Raw genomic sequence first — 21,816 nt, 5'->3', positions numbered from 1 at the left:
CCTAGGGCCCCAACCAGCAGATGAGCCACCAAATCTGCTGCCAAGGCACTGCTCATACGAGGGAGGGGAACCACTCACGGCATCTACTGTAACACGTCAGGAGCTGTCAGGCTTCCTGGCCTTCTCTGGCTGTAGTCTCGGCTACAAGCCACACACCGCATCCACCCCCAGGATGCACTCGCTCTGGGATTGGCGATTCTATTCTGTTGGGGGTAATCGCCAACCCTCAGGGTTTCTGTCTGCAGTCGCTCCAACACTCGGCCTTCATAGCCACCCATGCGACTCGCAGACCCCTGCACTCAGGCCAACCCACTGCACAAGCACATGGGTCGGGGATCCAAACTCTACATTTGACTTAGGCTCCACCCCAAGCCACGTTCCCCACCCGCCCCCCAAGGATGGGTTCCTCAGCTCCTCACCCTCACTCAAGAATGAGCAGGACATCACCCACAGGTGATTTTAAAAGACTCACTGGTCTTCAGCATACTTAGACTGCTTAACAGCTACTCAGGGCTTCTCAACTTAGCATCAGCACCAGGTTTTGCCTTCTCAGTTGACTTTTCTCCTCTACCTCGCTGCTGGGCATACACAGGCTGCTTTTGGCCATCAAGGCCCTCTGGCCACCCCCAGATTCTCAAAAATAAACATAACCTGCCAAGGTCCTCCGCCTTCTGGCGGGATTGTCAGTCCAAGTCCATTAGGCCTCTCCCTGCATCAGCACTGGTGAACTCCAAATCATGGTCCTCTCTACTCTGATGATTCTTGCTGCCTCAGGGGTCGTAAGCTGGTCCTCTCAGGCGTCTCCTCCTCCAGGTGTGGTCTTGTCCTGTAGATCCTGGACCTTGTCCATCTCCTGGGTCGCCATGACGCCTCCAGCGTCGCACAGGCAGTCTTTTACTCCTTAGTCCCTCCAGGTCTTCGGAGGGCTCCATACCGGTCTGCGTGGATCATCCTGCTGATTACACCATTTGTAAGGGCAGGACAGGCCACAGTGCAGGTTTTCTGATCCAGCAGACCGGGTAAAAGAGGAGTGAAAGTCCTCAGTGGCTTTTGCAGGTCTTTTATTGGGATTTAGCGGGTACATGGCAGGCAGGAGTGCTGGGGGGCCGGGAGGCTGGCAGGCCTCCCAGCCCTCAGCAAATCTTCACTCTATCTGGGCTCTCTAGTCATCTCGGCTTCTGCTTCTTTGCTTCTCTCTCAGCTTCTCTTTTGGCTTCTCCTGCTTCTTTCTCGGCTTCTACTGGCATCCCCATGACCCCACCCCTAAAAGCCGAGTCTCAGTCCAGGTGAATCCCATCTACATCGGCCCACACCCTACTCCAGGTGCCCGCCATCAGGCATGCATTCAGGACCACAAGGATCCATCATCTATCCTGATAGCGGGAGGGCAGAAAAGCCTGACATTTTTTTTTTTTTTTTTTTTGCTCTTCGCTGTTGTTTTAGTCGCTGCACTCCTCCGTACACCATTCAATTTATTTTGTTTAATTTTTTAATTGAAGTACAGCTGGTTTACATCATTATTAGTATTTTGGAAGTATAGGATGCCCCCCTCAGGTGTAGTTACTGTAGCACTATCACCAACAAGGCACCCGTAGTCCTCCATCATAGTCCACTGTGCTCCCTCCCCACTGCTCTTTTCTCCCCTCCCCCCTCTGGGTGTCTCAGTTCCATAGTCAGATTTCAAGGGTTAGTTTTTAAGTTTGACTGTATCTGATCCTTTGCTTGGTTTCTCTACATTCCATATGTAAGTGACACTATCTGGTATTTATCTTTTTCCTTCTGAGTTATTCTGCTTCGGATAATCCCCCCCAGTTCCATCCATGCTACCACAAATGGCATGAATTTATGTTTTTGATGACTGAGTAGTATTCCATTGTGTATATATACCACATCTTGTTGATCCACTCAACTCTTTGTGGGCACTCAGGTTGTTTCTGTAGATTGGTTACTGTCACTAGTGCTGCAATGAATATAGGAACACATATTTCCCTTCGAATTAGCATCTTTGTATTCTTTGGGTAGATACCTAGGAGTGGAATTGTGACATCAAACGTGCTGAGTCCCTTGGTAGATCTATTTTCAATATTTTAAGATATTTCCGTAGGGCTGGACCAGTCTACATTCCCATCGACAGTGTAGGAGTGTTCCTTTTTCGCCATATCTTCGCCAGTACTTGTTGTTTTTGGTCTTTTTGACGTGAGCCATTCTCACAGGTGTGTGATGGTATATCATTGTGGTTTTGATTTGCATTTTACAACAATTCCAGAACTCCCCTATTACAGAAAAGTGCACTCTGTTTCACACCTGTAGGGTAAGGAAAAAATGTCAGGCTTTTCTGCCCTCCCGCCATCAGGATAGATGATGGATCCCTGCGGTCCTGAATGCATGCCTGATGGCGGGCACCTGGACTAGGGTGTGGGCACAGGTAGATGGGATTCACCTGGGCTAAGACTGGGCTTTTGAGGGTGGCGTCATGAGGACACCAGTGGAAGCCTAAAGAGAAGCCGAGAGCAGAGAAGCAGAGAGAACGCCAGAGAGCCCAGATAGAGTGAGGATTTGCTGGGGGCTGGGAGAACTGCCAGCCTCCCGGCCCCCCAGCAACCTTGCCTGCCATATGCCTGGTAAATCATAATAAAAAACCTGCAAAACCACTGAGGACTCTGACTCCTCCTTTACCCGGTCTGCATGGGATCATAGAAAACCTGCTCCGTGTCCATTCCTGCCCCTACAACACCCCAAAGATTAGGAAAACTGAAATATGCATGTTACTGGACACCACACCGGGCTGTCGATGTGGGCTGTCATCTGTGCTGAGGAGTGGAGGCCAGCAGAGCCCTGGGTAATCTGCTGGAGAGTCAGCACAGCCTGCGAGTGTGACATGAACAGGCTGAATGAGGCCATTGAGCCCACGCCTTCTTGTTGCCATGTGTGTGCCTCTACTTTGTGCATTTGGAACACGTGGCAGTGCTTCAGAGGCGCCTACACAATAGTTCTTTGATGGCTGTGCCTACAACAATTGAATATCCACACTGATTTTGCCATTGGTTTGGTGTGTATGAACTATTACTGAGGTTTGATTCCCTGCCCAGAGTGGGGGGGAGCTGCCTCTGGAGCCTGGAAACCCATGAATTTCTTGCGACCACAATCTGGGATGGAGAGGCTACGCAGAATTGGTCTTTATGAGTTTGAGGGTATGAAATGCACACCCAGCCCTGACATGAACTCTGTGAACCTGCTGTGGAAAAAATAAAAAAGCCTCAGCAACACCTCATAGACCCTCACTTGCTGACTTTCTTTTCTTTGGAGGAAAAAAATAAACAAATAAATAGAATAAAGAAGTTGGGGAGGAAACATCTTGATGAATGGGCTGTTTCCAGAGAAAGAAATAAGCAACGTAGCCTTTAATTTGAGGAGTCATCAGTTCCATTGGTTGAATATGATGTCAGGGTACCCAAGAGACACCTTTAAGTGACATCAAATGTGCAAGGAACCTGGATGGCCAAGGGCAGTTTCCCCGATAGTGAGAAACAACATCGTTCTTCTATATGGGTTGGACAAACCATTCATTAGCATGAACACAGAGGACCCTGGGATATCTCCTCCCCCCAGCAGAAGTCTAACAGAAGGCAGTTACTACATAATCCACACCTCCTACACATAAGGGAGGAGCAGAGTGAAGGCTGGGTGCTGTTTTGTGGGGCCTGTGCCCTTTGATGGGGTCAACGTGTGCTTCAAGTTGGTCCTTAGCTTTTAGGATGCAGAAGTTTGATCAGATCACTGCCCCCTCCTCTTGGGTGATGAGGTTCCAAGAAATGATTTTCATTAATCAAACTCATCATAAATGGTTTTCCAAAATAATTTGGGGGCATGACTTAATGATAATTCATACTCTTGAGTCCTTGCTATGTGACAGGGACACAAATTTTTTTTCCATGACCCAGCTCATCTAAACCTCATGATAATCCTGTGATGTACTATGAGGTACTATTTTATCCCCCTTAGACAGAGGAAGTAATCTACAGGAGGTAATGACAGATCGCTGTGGCCACAAATTAATTATGACATGCCATAATAACAATAGAAGTCAGGTCTCTTCCTCTGCCACCTGGGAAGAATGTGGGGAGTGGATGAGTAGGGGTGCCTGTAAGCAGAGAACATGGCTTCTCTCGTTCTGTGTATGACTCAGTTACAACAGTGACTCACAGAGGACTGAAGATCCTCTCCAACGTTCGGAGTCACTTGTTGACGACCCTGGACTTTAGCCAATGCACGAATACTGCAGCTGTGGTCATTATCCCAAACTCACCTCTCTCACCAGCACTCCTGTAGTCAGACCTTCCTCAGACTTCCAGTCTACCTCATCTCAGACAATTGTGATCAAAATCACCACATAAGGCACCTGAGTGTGCTGTTGGGACCTGCGGAGGGCAGAGGTGGGTTCTGAGATACAATGGAGGTTGACAAAGAAGCAACTTCCAGGAACTGGGCAGCCTCCCAAACCAGACTCCCAGCATTTGTATGATTGGTGAAAATGGGGACTCTGCCCCCCTGATGTGGCTGATGTTGATCAGGTGATAGGATTTCCTGGCACAGGATGCTGAGAAATTAGCATGCGTCTCTCTCCTTCACTGTATGACCCAGACTGGAAACAAATTTGTCTCAAGTCAAACCCCTTTTCATCTGTAGGTGCAAAATAAAATAGCTGCCTTACATAATGCTCTGCAAGTCCTCCCATTAAATGAAAGTGGGTTGATGAATCTATTCACATCTGGTTTGCAGAGGTGTTGCTGAGATAAAAGAAACAAATGATGGTATTCATTCCCAGCCGTCTCTGTATTAATCATCAGTGTTTGACCTGACACTGGCAGTCATGATGGGAGTCTGTGGCTGGTGTCAAAGGTTCTGGGAGAGCGGTGGGGTGGGGAGATGTCTGCCAGGGGCGTGTCTGCCAGGAAATTTAGGCCTTTTAACATGGCAACCCCTCAGGTTCCCAAACCAAAGGCTCCCCCCCTTTTCATACTTGCCAAGTGCCCATCCTGATCATCCTCTGTTTTCTCGCCCACATGTCGCTTTAATAGCCAGTAAAATCCAGCAGAGGTCAGCTCTCAACAACACCAGGCTTTTCAGACTTAATCATTAGGCTGCTTTTTTCAGGTTTTGTCCTTCCAGCCTTTAGGGCACGCCCCACCTCCACTCAGATCCTGACAGCACACGCCAACAACCACCCACCACCCTGTCTGAAGGCCTCCTGACAATAGGGCAGAATGACGCAGCCTCGGGTTTTGTAGGTACCTACTTGTCTCCCTGACGATGGGCAGTAACCCTCACTTATTCCAGTTACATAACTGTTGGTCAGCCGGTGCCCATAAGGCTCATCTCTGACCTACTTGTACCTCGTAATTCCGTGACTTCATAGGTTACAAGAGGTGAGGCTGCCAGGTTGCTATAGAAACCTTTGCTCTACTGACCTTTTTTCCCCTAATAAAACTTTTTTTTTGGAGAAAGGTTAAATGAATGATTTGATGAGGGTTTGGGTATGTTGTAAGTATAATGTGCTCTTTCACACACGGGAACGCTCGAAACTTCTACTTCAGACAAGTTCCATTTGTCTCCTGGGTTTCAGGTTTTGTTTTGTATTTTTACATTTCTTTCATTTTCTTATTAAATGTGTCAGTCATTTACATGCCTGTGTAACTCTGGCGTGTGCACATGCTTCACTCACCCTCTGCCAAACCTCCTGTGCCACTGTCCTATCTCCTACCTTCCCCCATTGCTCCCTTCTTTCCCTTTGGTAACCAGAATATTTTTCATGAAGTCTAAGGAGTTGTTTCAGCTGTGCTATGGCAGTATATGGTTTTTCATTATTTTTTTAAGATTTATTTATTTATGCATACAAGAGCTGGGGTATAGACCAGAGGTGCGGGGGCCGGGGGGCGGTGAAAGGATTCACCAGAGACAGAGTATGGAACAGAACAGGTGGGTCTACTGAAATGCACTGCTGAGGGGAGCTGTGGGCAAGGCAGGAGAGGTCTGCCATGCCGTGTGGGTTGCTCCTGGCCGGCGGGAGCATTGAACTCATGCTGCAGTGGCTGGTGATAGCTCGATAGTGCTGTCTTCAACCCCTGCGCCACCAGGGAGGCCCCTGGTTTTTCATTATTTATATTCCGCAGATGAGTGAAACTATCCAATATCTTTTACTTTCTGACTTATTTTGCTTAGCATAATCACTTCAGGTTCCATCCATTTAGTCTCAGAAGGCACTATATTTTTCATTTTCAATTAAATAATTCTATTAAGTTTCAAAAGAGTGCAATAATAACCTGGGAATTACCTCTGAGTTGTACCACTTGTGTCCAGAGTACTCACTTCATTGTGAGGCCTAGACTCTACAGGCTAGTGTGATGAGGGGAAGACTGGAGAATTGATAAGATGTGGCACAGGAGAGTTGGAGGGCCCAGAAGCTGGGCAAGCCTTAAGTCACAGTAAAAAAGATCAGCTAAGAACTATGTTCTAGACCCAAGCTGAAGGCCACAATAGCCCCAAATCCTGTGCTGGGGACAACAGTGATCCCCATTAGGTGCCGGGGCACCCAGCAGTCAGGCCCCAGGCTGGTGGCCAAGGCATAGCATGAGTCCCTAAGAGCAGAAATTGAACTTGGGACAGAATGACTGTCTACTCAGGTAACGTTGGGGAAACCTAGATGGCTCCTGTCCTGGAGTAGTGGCACTAAGGAGTAGCTTGGGGGAGCTGCAGAGATCCCCTTATCACCATCTGTTTCCCAAAGTCACCATCAAATTAAAATAATAAAAAATTCCTTAATAAGGAAACCTGTTTTGGTATTTAGAGACTTGTTATTTTCGCTTCTTTATCATGTACAATCTAAAGAGAAGTAGTATACTTGCTATGTAAACAGCTTTAAGACAGCATGCTCGGGGCCTCCCTGGTGGCGCAGCGGTTGAACGCTGGGTTGCGAAGCTGCCCGCAGCCTCTGCAGCGCCAGTTCGATCCCCGGCTGCTCCCCGGCCGCTCCCCGGCCACCGGAGGAGGGTCCCACATGGCACGCAGACCTCTCCTGCCGCCCGCTGCTCCCCTCAGCAGTGTATTTCGGTCCTTCTGCCTCTTCTGCTCCCTGCTCTGGCTCTGGTGAATTCTCTCACCCTCCCGCGCTTCTGACTGTACCCAGTGCTTGTATAAATAAATAAAAAAATCTTTAAAAAAAAAAAAAGACAGCATGCTGGCTACACACAGTGCTCCTAGCTCAATTCCACATCTCCTACTCCCAACCATTGACTATTTACCTACTTATCCATCTAGCAATCATTTATCTATCTCTGTGTCTATCATCAATGTATCTATGAATCTATATCTCTATATATATGTATAGGTATGTATTGTATACATATGTATGTACCTGTGCATGTGTGTATTATATATGTATGTATCTATCCATCCAGATAGGGTGGTTTAAACAACAGAAATTTATTTTTTTCACAGTTCTGAAAGCTGGGAAGTCCAAGATCAAAGTATTGACAGGTCTAGTTTCTCCCAAGGCCCTTCCTCTTGCCTTGTAGATGGTCATCTTCTCACTGTGTGCTCCTGTGACTCTTCTTATGAGGACAGCAGTTAGGTGGGATTGGGGCTCAGTGTAACAACCTCATTCAAACTTACTCTCCTCTTTAAAGAGGATTTATATCTCCAAACATAGTCACATTCTGTGGTACTGAGGGTTAGGGCTTCCACATAGGGATTTTGAAGAGATGCAATTCAGCCCACAACAGGGACAGATGTTTATTTCCCCACGTTTGCCACCCTGCCTTGGGCACTACTGCTTTGGGCTGGTTCGCAACTCCATTCCCTCTACCCTTGTAATAGTAAGCCAGGCTCGCCTTCCCTACCACAATCTAGCTACTTTTTCTTCTCAGTCCATTCTGCTTTGGGGTTGTACTTAACAAATCTAAAACATCTGGAGTTTCTCAACCCCCCTATGACAGATGATATTCTTCTAGACGAACTGCTGGATTTCAAATCAGCTCATCTAATGTCAGTGAGTTCCTGTATAAGTTTCTATTCATGTTCCAAGGCCCAAACGGATGGAAACACTTAGAAACACTATCATGTTCTTCAAGATAAACTCTAGGGAAATGATTCAGAATGTGGGCCTGCTGCCCTTGAAAAGACCACAGTGTATATACTCCACTATTAATCTTAAAAGGCAGGTACAAATGTCATGTTTTCATTATGAGAAATTTGCTACTCTTTTTTTCAATGTGCTTCTAGGTCACTGTGGAGTGTTAATCCAAGAGATTGTCTATCTAGCTCTCATTTTACACATTTCCATAATCCTATTTTGCAAATTGATAGTCATGTTGAAAAACAGTGAAATGAGGTTGCTTTATTGAGAAGCTCCCACACATACATCTCTGGGCTCAATCTGATGGCCTCTTTTCTTTGGCAAAATAGACAGGATGTTCTAGCTTTTCACTCCACAGCTATGGGATAAGAGAGGTGGGAAGAGATATAATGCTGTTCCTGGAAAATGAGGGGTTTTGAATGGTGGAAGCCACTGGGGAATAGGATAGCCAGAAGTAAACTTTTTAAAAAAATGTATCAATGTGGTTTCCTGAGTTGTGGATTTTGTTCTGCTTTTGGTTTTTGCAAAGCCAGAGTCCACGGATATCATAATCAAAATGCAAATGTATGTGGAGAAGCCATAATGAAAGTCTTTAGGAGAAGGCAAAGCCCATTTATGGGAGATGCTGGGAACCATCAACTGGACCAGGCAGAGGATGAGTAAGTATGTAGAGTTTAGAGGCTACTGGGGGAAAAAGTGTAGCTGAGAGCAAATGTGCAGAACAGGATAATGCAAGCTCAAGAAAATAAGAGCTCAAGGAGCAAGAGAGGAAAGCCAGGTAGAAATAGGATTAAGGATCCAAGGTGGGGGAGCTCAAGTGTGGTGAGGCACAGACAAAGCCTGCCAGATGAATAAAACAGGGATAAAACAGGAAGTGAATGTTTAACTGACTTTCATCTAGATGCTAGAGTTGGAAAAGGACTATTTCCAAGTACAGCCTTGCTCAGAAACTAGAAAGCAAATCGAGCAGAAAGGTCCATCTATACACATCAGGAGGTGTCAGAGCCCCCCAAGTATATGTGTCTGTGGACACAGCTTTTTTTTTTTTTTTGTGGGACCCTTGCCGGGGGCTGGGGATCGAACCGGCACTGCAGAGGCTGCGGGCAGCCTCGCAACCCAGCGCTCGACCGCTGCACCACCAGGGGAGGCCCTATGGACACAGTTTTTAGCAAATCTCAAAGGCAGAACATCTTATATAATTTACTGTTCACACAGAGAGATTTGATGAATCCTTTTTCTTAATATTTGCTTGCTTGATGAGGCAATTCTAGGCTGTAGCCAAGTAGCCAGCATACTGGGGAAGCGAAGTTAGAGGGAGGTGTGGAAATCGGTCCCCAAACTTGTGAGACTGGGAAAGCTGGAAGTTCAGTTCAAGTGCACATGTATCAGGGCCTCCTGATATGCCTGTCACCAAATCACGGAAATATTATAGGGTTCTCATGATAACCTTGGTGGCCTCACATGATTATGGCTTTAGAATGTTCTACTAAAGGTTGTGCATGTTAGTGTGTATAGAATACTGTACATGACTGGACTTTTTTTTTTTCTTAAAGATTCATTCATCTATCTTACAAGCACTGGGTACAGTCAGAAGCGCAGGAGGGTGAGAGGATTCACCAGAGCCAGAGCGGGGAGCAGAACAGGCAGATGGACTGAAATACACTGCTGAGGGGAGCAGCGGACATGGCAGGAGAGGTCCGCGCACCATGTGGGACCCTCGCCGGTGGCCGGGGATGGAACCGGTGCTGCAGAGGCTGCGGGCAGCTTTGCAGCCCAGCGCTCAACTGCTGTGCCACAAGAGGAGGCCCTACATGACTGGACTTTATTGGTTCATGGGAGGTCCGTAAACTGTATGCAAAGTGTCTGCAAAATAGCATGTGTGTGCAGATACATAATGTTCCACATCTGCGTGTGACACAATAATGGTGATAACCACTGAGGGTAGCAACGCAAAAAACAATGAAAAGGTCATATGCTCAGATGACCAAAAAGTCAGAACTTAGTAATGGTGACCTTGACCTGGAAGGACTTTCAGTGAGAGTCAGGGGTGTGAGCCATGTGCTTCCCCTTCACAGGAGTAGTACCCGACTAACTGCAAGAGCGTATATGAGTAAAAAATGGTACAATGATTGGGAAGTGAAAAGCTTTGAGTATTTATTACTTTTTAAAAAATGTAATTTATTTAATTGTGAGATGATGGAACTAACTTCTATTAATAGCTTGTTTACAAACCAGCTTGTAATTTCTGAAATCTTAACAACAACTGGTTTTGTGAGCCAGTATGAGCCAGCTCCAGCATGCCCTGGCCAGGGACCTGATTTATGTTTGTTGAGCAAGGTAAAGAGATTTATCTGGGTTCACTGTCCCAAAGCCTTCAAATCTTAGCAAGCACAACCCTCTATTCTAGTCTTGTCCCCTCCACTTTTACTCCCCACTTCAGAATACCCCAGTCACTTACCAAAAATGTCCATCCCACCAATCCCCACTTCTCTGCCTCTGGTCCAAACCCTCCAGAATCCCTTGGGCCCAGCACCAGGGTCAGGCTGTGCTGAGAGGACTCCCACGGGGCTTGCACAATGAACCCTGACTTGGCCTACAAGCTGGAGTCACATACGCTAGCCCTCTGCCCCTGGAGCTTGCTGCTCAGGCCTGCCCAGAGACCAGCTGATGGTTTCAATCAGGATAAAACAAGAGTGCAAGAAACTGGACCCTGCTTCCCTGTCAAGAAGTGCCAGGCTTTGAGCCCTGTGCTCTGCCAAGCTGAACTGCTCACAATATTCCATATGACTGGCCACAGAGCACCAGATGGTTTCAAGTGTTGCGTCTGGAATGTTCTGCAATCTTTGGAGTGTTCTTTGATCCTTTCACCTGGAAAACTTCTCATCCTTCCAGATCTAGCTCCTATATCACCTTCTTCAGGAAGGCTTCCTTGACTGAATACCTTCCCAAGCAAAAGTATGTGTCTTTTCTCTGAGGTACCACCATGCTCCTTATAAGGTTTGGTGTTTTTCTCCTAGACTGTGAGTCTCTTAAGGGCACAGGCAATGTTGTACTCCTTTCTCTAGCTCAAGGCCTAGGATATGTGTTCTGTAAATAGTTGTTCCATTAATAAGTGAATGAATTGGAGGCGTTAATGCATGTGGGGCCCAGATTAAGAATTATCGCTTAACTGAGCCTCTATTTATCTGGCAGTTCCTACAGGTGGAAGCACCTCTGGTATACCCCCTTGCAACTGAACTTCAGGTAGACATGAGCAATAGAAAACCCCTTTGCCATTCTATTCACTTTTTAAACACACATCAAAGTTTTTATTAAACTCATTAACAGGTGAGGGAACCAGCAGGATGTTACAACTTGTCCCCACCACTTACTACCTATGTGACAGATCTTGTCTCTGTGAGCTTCATAAGCATCAGCTCATGTAATCCTTGAAATAATCCTATGGGGTAGAAACTCTTATTTCCATCCTACCATTGTGGAAACTGAGCCAGACACAGAGACTGGAAATGTCAGAAACTGCAAGCTGGTTGGTAAACAAGCTACTAATAGAAGTTAGTTCCATAATCTCACAATTAAACAAACTACATTTTAAAAAAGTAATAAATACTCAAAGCTTTTCACTTCCCAATCATGGTACTACTTTTTACTCTCATCTACGCTCTTGTAGTTAGTTGGGTACTCCTCCCGTGCGGGGGAAGCGCATGGCCCTCACAGCCCTGGCTCTCCCTGTGACTCCCAGAGGAAAAGCACAGACTTGAAAGTCCTTCCAGGTCAAGGTCACCATTACTAAGTTCTGACTTTTTTTTTTTTAAAGATTTATTTATTTATTTATACAAGCACTGGGTACAGTCAGAAGTGTGGGAGGGTGAGAGAATTCACCAGAGCCAGAGCAGGGAGCAGAACAGGCAGACCGACGAAATACACTGCTGAGGGGAGCAGTGGGTGGCAGGAGAGGTCTGCGCGCCATGTGGCCGGTGGCCGGTGGCCGGGGATCGAACGGGCCCTGCAGAGGCTGCGGGCAGCTTTGCAGCCCAGCGCTCAACCGCTGCGCCACCAGGGGAGGCCCTAAATTCCTACTTTTTAGGCAGGATTACCTGAGTGACTGGGAGTAGAGAGGTACCTGCCTCAGATCCACTGAAATCAGACTTCTGTGAGTGGGGCAAAAGTTGCTCACAGGCAGCAGACTATATGAGAGAAAATCTTGAATGGCGAATCAATCTAAAGAGAAAGGGCAAGGTGAGGAGACTCTGACAAAGACCCCAAAGCTCTTTCCAGACAGGCTGCAACTGCTTTAAAGAGATCCTTTGTTTTGCCCAATGAAAGCCCCTCTCCAAGGCACCCTCATCAGAACAATCACGAGGTGAGGACATGTAGCCATAAGCATTCCTGCCGTGGAAAGTGTGCATCAAACGTGAGGCTCCCTCCCCCTGGTGGTCACTGCTTCCTGTGAGGACCTTGGACACTGTTGTACAATCACAGTTGTCTTATCTACAACATGAGAATATACTGATCGGAAGCAGGAAGCTGGGCTAGATGATTACTTAAGGCCTCTTCCAGCTTTGAAATGTATGGCACCAGAACTACAGGGTGGCAGCATTGAATTTTCTTATTCATTTTCAGTTTTTGAATCTCCAAATCTGTACTCATTTTTTTTTCTGTGACCCAGGAGTCTTTCAAGCAACCACAGAAGTGGGTGGGGCACGAGCAAGCTGGGCAAGCTGTGATGACAATGGTGGAACCCCTGAATTCGCAATCACTAGGAAGAGAGACACTCGTTTCTATAACATGGGACTAGCGATCTACTTCAAATATATTGAGATCTGATGAGAAGCTAAATGTTAAAAAACACCCCCACCTATGTTCTGCTCCCTGCTCTGTCTCTGGTGAATTCACTCACCCTCCTGCGCCTCTGGCCTCTAGCCCAGCTCTTGTATAAAAATAAATAAATCTTTAAAAAAATTAATTAAAAACCACCACCACCTAGAAAAGAACCTGGCAATAGTGAATACTCAGTGGAATTCATTTAGCCTTTGGATGCTTAAGGATATAAGAACATGACTCATATTCCTGAAGGCATAATGCAGATTTGGTGTGGGCCTAAGTGGCATCCTCAGTTGGGACAGAAGATCAAATCCAGTCAATGTGAGAAAAAGATGCATGACTTTGTGCCCAAATGGTGGTGAAAAGGTAACCACTTCAACTCTCACAATTAGCCATTCCCATGACACTTCTCTCTCCCTCCAATGGGAACTCACCCCTGTAGGCTGCCTAAGCTGAAGGGCATGCTTCCATTTGTGGACAAAATGCTCCTCAGCCCTCCCATTGGTCTTATGATAGTGCTCACTTGGGCTTGCAGGAGGAGCACGTGGTCCTGGAGAATGCAGTTGCCAGGATACTGGGAGTGGCAAAAGGCATCTTGATGGGCTAAATGGGTAATAATCTCCTGTTTCCATAACTGTGTTGAATATCTTCATAACCTACCCCTAAAATGCGAGGAAAGCTTTGTATAGTAAAACTGGTCTTAGGACAAGTGAACTGTCTCAGGACTTAATTTTGTTGCCCTTGGGGGGGCTCCAGAATTTGTTGATTGGACTTACTGGAAGGTAGGCAGTGTTCTGCAAGAGGGTTTAGGGGGCAGCACTTTGGTAAGTGAGGAAAGGGTTTTTCATGACTTTCTAATGCAGGTAGAAATGGGAAAACCATTCACAAAAAAACTGGAAAGGATGGGATAAGGGGTCTTGCAGATAAAGAGGGAGGGTTTCTTGGAGCCTGCAGTTTTCTGCCTTGACCAGGGCATACCTCTCTGTTGGGCTGACCCAAGGCAAGTCTGGCTGGGATGTTTCTGCATTACCTGGAAGTCTATATGGGGAGCATTGACCCCAGTCCCATCCCTCTCCTTTAGTCTTTCCTGGGAGTGGAAGAAATCATGACACCACTGAGGAGGCTGTGGGTCTAGTGCAGTTTTCCTTCCCTTTCCTTGCTTACATCTCATTTTGACACTGGGAGTATCTTCTAAGGAGGCGCATTTGGCCCAGGAGTACACAAAGGGTGGATGGCAGAAAAGAGGAAGCTGAAAGTGTTGGCTCTGGTTTTGCTGAAGACCTGGGGGATAATTGTAAGTTAGATCTTCTTTTTAGATAATCTAACCCAGTTCTCCAGACAGAGTTCAGCAGCCATTCTGGGCAGAAGGGCTACCTTGGAGGGAAGATCATGCCTTTGACCATGTGTAGCCACAGAAGAGCAGGCTAGGTACAGAGAGCAACGTCTAACAGAGCCAAGCTTTCCTTCTGGGGCCTAGTTGGTCTGAAGTTCTGATTTTTCTGTTACCCCAAAAGATCCTGTTATGAAGAACAATGTCAGGCCTAAGTGGGCTTTTCATTTCTTTAATTGTCCCACCCCCACGTCTTTCTCCCTCCAGTGGTAAAGCAGAACTCATCTGAAGTCATCAATTGCACAAGACTAAAATCAGTACCATCCCAATGATGAGACTCTGAAGCTGTGCTGTGGAAAGTAGCTTGGCCACTAGCACTCATTTCCCATGCCATTTTATCAATCTCCTATCAAAAGGTTCACGCTTTGGCCTTGGGTTTAGCCAATTACTGAGAAATGGTTTAATTGAAAGGAAAACATGCCATTTGCTTTCACGAATATTTTATAATGCCAAAGAAAACAGAGTAGGTAGTGTGTTCTGCTGTAAGCAAACCCAATATGTGAATGGATTGACAAACTAGGGGCAGATTATTGGCGAAATGCTTCAACATAATTCTTTAAATAACAAGCTTCTCTGGTACACTTTGTAGAACAATTTATGGTCAGGTTTTCAGAACACATCGATCACATTGATATTACAGATCACACCTGCCTCACTGTCACACCGACAAGAGCTTGTGTCTCGTCTATTTCTTTGAAAGCTCTTCTGCTCCAACTTATTACAACCAACAGGAACAAGAAGAAAACAGAAGTGTCCATAGCTTTCCTTCCTAGTCAACTTCCAACAAAATGAAACTGAAGTTATTTGTGTAATTCTTGCCCTAAGGTATGGGTAGAGTGTTGTTACATACAAAGTGAGACACTAGGAAACATTTCTTTAATGAACAAAAAGCTTTCACAGAGACTGTCTATATCACATTGTTATTACAATATAGATGAGCTGAGCCTTTTTTTTTTTGTACAGATTTGGAGCAAAGAAAACCCTAAAGAGAAATCAAACATATAGAGGTAGTTGAACAGCAGTATGTGGAGTGGGAGGGGGGAAGCATTTTCTTAAATTCTCTTTCCACTCATTACAATGCAAGCAGTAAACTGGCTGCTTAACAAACAAATGGAATAACAAACACACACACACATTATTTGCCAGTGTTTAAATGGCTTGCTTGATATTTTAACCCTGGCATGTCTGAGAACTCCATAAAATGATGGAACTAGTTTATCTACGATAAGCCTATGATGCCACATTGACCTATTTGCTCTCCTTTTATCTTGTTTAATGTTGTTGCTTTGACAATAGATAAATGTTTCAGCAACTTCTACAATGATGCATAAGCTACAGTGTTGCTTTGTAAACTTCTGTTAATCACATTTGCTGCCACAGATTTTTAAACAGCTTACAGAGTCAAGAAGCAAGGACTTTAAAATGACACCAGGAAGAGATTACAGGCACTTCTCTCTCAACGTTAATTTAAACACATTTGAAAATACTCACTTGTAAGTGAAAATGTCTTCATTTCATCTCTGGATGTGTATAACTCAGATTATTAAATAGCTGAACAGTGGTTCCTTTTCCTTCTTCCTCTCTATAATGAAGAAGGACCACATACTGCAGCCCATACAGCAGGCTGCTATTCAGAACTGTCTTTAATCATGAATCAAAACCTCATTCCTCAAGCCTAAGAATGGGTTGAACATCTGTCCTTTTCCTTTATTAGGGTTGCCTTTCATTTGCATCCATATTATACTCTTCTACTATGATTCTGCCTTGGTAAACAGAGATGGATGCAAAGTCAGCAAGTGTGAACTCAAGGAACGAGTCCTACGAATCAAACTCCCATCTTGGAAATGGAGTTGGCAGGGGGGGACAGTCCCCAGTGGATTCTAGTCCATCAACAGAATGCAATCATTGGCAGTAAGAGACCTTTGGGAGCTGTTAACCAATCTCAGGAATTCCACTGCTCCAATGGCCAGTTGGAGGGGATTATCTGAGCCCAAGTAGCTCCACAGGCAGAGCTGGAAGTGCCACATGGGCAGTGACTTGACCAGCCCTGTTTTGCCTCAGCACTGGGTCAAAAGCTGTCAGTCTTCAGAAGAGACTGTTGAAACAGTCAGTTCTCTGCCCTCTGAAATCAGGGGCAAAGACTCTCTTCTCCAAGTTATCTATAGAAAATTAGTTCTGTTGTTTTTCACTTTCTACATGTTGCTGGTTATTAGCTAGCAGCAGTAGTAGTTCAGTACAAAGCAGAAAGGCATATTGTCTGCTTGGTACCTATTATACACACACACATATATACATATATATACATATATACATATACATATACATATACATATACATATACATATACAAACACAAACACAAACACACACATACACACACCAGAAAAACAACCTACTAGAAAAAGACTAGGTCAGTCACAATAGACAAGAAAACTAACCAAATAAATGGCACTACCTACCCAGGGGGGATGTCTTGTCCTTCTGACCTAGATTTAGCTTTATGTTTTTTCTCAGAATACTCGTCATTCCTAAGTTTTGCAACAAAATCAACTTACAAGTGCAGAAAATGGTCATGTCCATTTGATTACCCCATTTAAGTGCATTCCAAAGAAAGCCAACGCTTAGCCTCACGTCTTGCCTGTTAGCACTACTGCAATAAAAACTTGCTGTAAAATAATCTCAATGTGTATCAGGGCTGCTGAGAGTCAACTGCAATTCTGCCACACCAAGATCTACACTTGTTGGAGTGAGGTAATCACTAGTCAATCAAGATGATACATTCTACAATGTGGACTTGTATAAAACACTCAAACTTCCCTTTCCACCTAGATTGATGAGAGATGGGTTTTCAGAGGGCTGACGTGAGAAATAAATGATTAATGAGCTTGTGTATGTGAAACCACATACCTGGCTCAGTACTTGGGAAGTAGTGAATTCTTGGTACCTTTTAGTTGGGACAGTGTAAAGACAGGCCATGAATTAAGCTTAAATGTCATAGACTATAAAATACGTTCTCCTTGACATTACTGAGACTCAATTCATTGTAGAGAGCAGGGAGTGATGGATTGGTTACTCGAATGGGGCTACTAGAGCTACTAAGTGGAAATTCAAGATCTCCAAATTAACGCTATTTTTTTTAGTCCCACTGAAATAGGAAAAATGTGCTGGCACAGAATGCTCGCTTACCTCTGACCCTCATTTGTTTCCTAGTCTTCATTTTCCTAGACTTGACCCAGTAAGGAATTGCCTGTAAATTATCAAGTTACAGTCAGAAAATCAATGGTACGGATTCCTCCAACCAAGTTTCAAGGGGTTGGGAATAGGCATTGTGTGTAAAGGCAGTGTTTTCTGCAAATGTAGGCTCCTGATGATATTCAGTAACTATAAATAATCTAATAATAGTGATTACTTGTCGATGTCTGCTATGTGCTAGGTACAGAGGTAAGAGCTATACACATACTATCTCATGTAACATTCATCAAAACCTAGAGGTGGTATTCATCACTACCATTCGCTAGATGAGGAAACTGGGGCTCAGCAAGAGTGACATCACTTCCCAAAAGCAAGTGGAGAAACTTACGACTGAAAACCATTCCCACTAAAGGGTTAGGTGTTAGCCTACAGAAAAAACCTCATTCCTAACTGCACAAGGAAGAAATGAGATATACTTAGAGATGGTTGAAATAAATGCCCACACTAGATTGCAGTCAAAGATTACTCCTTTGACTCATCTCTTCCTCCCCCAAAAATAATTTCTTTAGTCCCTCTCTGGACAGCACACTGAAAATCAATTATTTTAGTTTATACTGGCACATACCACAATCTAGGCCAAATCCCTTCACTATTTGATATGGTTGTATTCAAAGTGAAAACAAGATGGAGTCTGTGGCATAGATGATCTTAGCATGATTCTGAACTTCTTTGGTAAACATCCAATTGGACAAACACAAAAAATGGTTCAAGAACTGGAATGAGATGTAAAAAAAAAAAAAACACAGTTAAAGCAGAAACTGCACATTTTGAGTACTGTTACTTCCCCCTAGGTACATGGTAAGCCACATCAATAAATAAAGCAACTGACTTTCCAGTTATTTACACTTACATAGTTATAAACATCCATGTAGAAAAAAGGATACAGTAGTGCAAAAAATAAATTATTAAAACAGAAAGAAGTATGAACACTATTTTACACAATGCTGTATAAAACCTAAACCATTGGAATGAGACCTCAAGTCAGTGAAATAAAGCAGCAACATTATTAGTGTCTTTGCTTCACATTTCAACCACACAATCATTCATCTATGAGAGAAAGGAAATTAAAGCAAAACCACTTTAAACTTTCAGAAAATTTTATGTCAAAATCAAATGAATTTTTTTTTCTTCTGGGCTCTTAAACAACCTCTGCTGTGCATGTAGTTGTGCAGCATGTCAAGAAGCATCTTAAGACAGAAAGTTTCAAACAGGTCCCATTCTTTTGGTCTTTCTACTCAATTTCTCGCTGTGATTAATAGCAGGGCAATGCCTCTGTTTGATACTTCCTTCTGTTAAGATGTTATTGCAATTAGATATATTTACAAGACAACTCCCCCAAGGGCAGCGGGGAGGGTGTGATTTCCTCTTCAGCAATTCACTCTCGCTAGTTTTGGTTTCGGGTTATAAAGGCCAGGACTCGCCGAATACCATTCAATCTATCCTTTAAGGACCTCATCGCTAGGAACGGGAGCTGAGCACGGCTTTCCAATGGAAGAACCGCTAATGTCCACCAGCACCAGGCTGGACCATTCGGGTTCATCTGCAACAGAGAAACACAATGGGTTTATCCTATTCCCCTGGAAGTGACTCTATCTGCAGATGCCTAAGCTTCCCGGTGGAGCTGCTTCTGTGTGTGGCAGAGACTGTGAAATACCCTTAAACTATGCCCCCCCCCCTATATCTTAACTGGGCATATAGTCACCCAGAAAAAAAAAAAAAAGACTACACGTCTCAGTCTCCCTGGCAGCTTGGGGAGGTCATGAGACAAAGTTCTAGCTAATGAGACATAAAGGGAAGTGATCTGTGTAACTTTCGGGTCATGCTCTGGGAAGATAACGTGTGCTCTCCATCCTCTTTTGTTCTTACCCCTAGCTAGAATGTGGACGTGGTGATGGCCTTCTTTGATCAGGAGGATGCAGGAAACATTCTAAGGAAGGCAGAGCTTTGTGAAGAAGGAACCTGGATCCCTGAATGAGCTCATGGAACAGAGCTGCCCTAGCCCTCCAGGACTTACGCCCTCTATCTTGTGTAAACTACAGTTATGTGGGGAAGCGGTTAGAGCTAACCAACCAGCATCCCAATGAATACACTCTACCCTCCAGCCAGTGTGATTTCACCAGCTGGACTCAGTCCTTTGGCTCGAAGATTCTGCTTGGGTCCTAAAGATTGATGCAAACAACAGGTGGGCCTGGGATCCAACTGACTTCCCACATCCCCCTAATTCCTTCATTTCCCTGCTTCTGAATGAAGGCAAGGTAGTTCCTTCATCTAGTAGACATATGCCATGTCACTCAACAGGGCCACAGCTCACTTCTCTCCTAAAGCCAAACCCTGGCATTCACAGCCCCAAAGCACAGCACTTCCACGTGGCAACGATTCCCATTAGAAAACACATTCACCTCAGTTTCCTTTTAATAAAGACCTTTCCCATTCCACACAAATCCTTCACCAAAATTCTGCTTGGAGCAGCTTCCCAGGCATACATTTTAGATTGCGGTGACATTTCCCACGAAGCCCAAAATGAGTTTTTGCTCCTCACCCGCAGAAGCTTGGTTTTAGGATCCCCAAGAATTGCATTCTGGTCAAACCACCTACCTGTGGGATTAATTGCGTGCAAATAAATTCACCAGTTTCTCCACCTGACATCACCCCCTCTTTGCTCCTCTGTGCCTCCAGCTTCACTTGCATTCATTTTTGTCCCTCACTCTGGTCTGTCACCTGCCCTCCCCCTAGGATCAGCTCTGAATATTAGGCGGGCACATTCTGACCTTTCTTCCTCAGGGCCGATAACCACGATGTTCAAGCTGATGTTAATACCCGTGGTGGCTCTGAGAAACCTCCTGGGGCTCAGAACATTCTTATTAATGGAATCACAGGGGCAGCTGCATTGACTGGACCAAACTAGAGGAGGTATTTTTTGTTGTAAGTTAGTTATTTTTCGTTCTCACTGTTGCCACCAAAGCAACATAATGACAGTCCTAAGAAGAAAAGAAATGAGACTCAAGATTTCAGCTTTCTGTGTCACTGAGTACTTATGAATCACTCAGTGACATCTGTGCTTTCTTTTGTGGAAGATGCTGTTATTAAGCATTAAGTGTGCCTAGAAGCTCTGCTGTAGTCTTGAGTCACAGCGGCCCAGAAAGCAGGAGTAGTGGGTCACTGGGAAGCACTAACTGGCCTCTCCCTCCATCATTTGGGATGACTTTGCCTGGGGAAGAGGAACCATAGTTGTGGTCTGAAGAAAGCAAGACATTTCAGCTCGTTAGGGAATGTAGGGTAAGGAAAAATGTCAGGCTTTTCTGCCCTCCCACCATCAGGATAGATGATGATCCTTGCGGTCCTGAATTCATGCCTGATGGCGGGCACCTGGAGTAGGGTGTGGGCATAAGTAGATGGGATTCACCTGGGCTAAGACTGTGCTTTTAAGGGCGGCATCACGGGGACACCAGTAGAAGCCAAAAGAGAAGCCAAGAGAGAAGCAAGAGAAGCTGAAGCTGAGAGAAGGCCGGAGAGCCCAGAGTGAAGCCCTGCTAGGTGCTGGGAGGCTGGCAGGCCCCCAGCACCCCAGAGCCCCTGCCTGCCTTGTATCTGGTAATCTAAATAAAAAGACCTGCAAAAAGCCACTTAGGACTCTGACTCCTCCTTTAGCTGGTCTACTGGATTAGAAAACCTGCACCGTGCCCATTCCTGCCCTTACAATTGGCGTAGTCAGCAGGATGATCCATGCAGACGGGTATGGAGCCCTCTGAAGACCTGGAGGGACTAAGGAGTAACAGACTGTGTGAGCCTGTGACAACGCTGGAGGCGTCATGGTGGCACAGGAGCTGGACGAGGTCCAGGAGCTGCGGATGAGACCTCGCATGGAGGAGACGCCCAAGAGGACCAGCCAATGAACCCTGAGGCAGCAAGAATTGTCGGGAAGAGAGGACCACGATTTGGAGCTTGCTGGTGCTAATGGCAGGGAGAGGCCTAATGGACTTGGACTGATGGACTTGAACTGACAATCCTGCCAGGGGGCGGAGGACCTTGGCAGGTTATGTCTTTTGGGAATCTGGGGGTGGCCAGTGGGATGGCCGAAAGCAGCCTTTGTATGCCCGGCAGCTAGGCGAAGGAGAAAAAGCCAACTGATAAGGCAAAAGCTGGTGCTGATGCTAAGTTGAGAAGCCCTGAGTGGCTGTTAAGGAGCCTGAGTATGCTGAAGGCCAGTGAGTCTCTTAAAATCA

At 45.3% G+C, this 21,816-nt stretch overlaps 1 protein-coding gene across 2 annotated transcripts in view; it reads right to left on the bottom strand.

Annotated features, from left to right (window-relative positions):
- Window positions 1–18,977: 18,977 nt before the first annotated feature.
- The window catches only part of LONRF3 (LON peptidase N-terminal domain and ring finger 3), a gene marked incomplete at both ends in the record, with an annotated part of 34,202 nt that continues 31,363 nt past the window's right edge, over window positions 18,978–21,816 (bottom strand). For both annotated transcript variants that reach the window (XM_084258113.1, XM_084258114.1), the window contains one exon: window positions 18,978–19,133. In XM_084258113.1, coding sequence (XP_084114239.1) covers window positions 18,978–19,133 — 156 coding nt within the window. The remainder of the gene's footprint in view (window positions 19,134–21,816) is intronic.

Source organism: Talpa europaea, assembly GCF_964194135.1.
Source record: "Talpa europaea genome assembly, chromosome: X".
Classification (NCBI taxonomy): domain Eukaryota; kingdom Metazoa; phylum Chordata; class Mammalia; order Eulipotyphla; family Talpidae; genus Talpa; species Talpa europaea.
The sequence above is the reverse complement of the archived record's forward strand: the minus strand, read 5'-3'. Positions and strand labels throughout refer to the sequence as shown.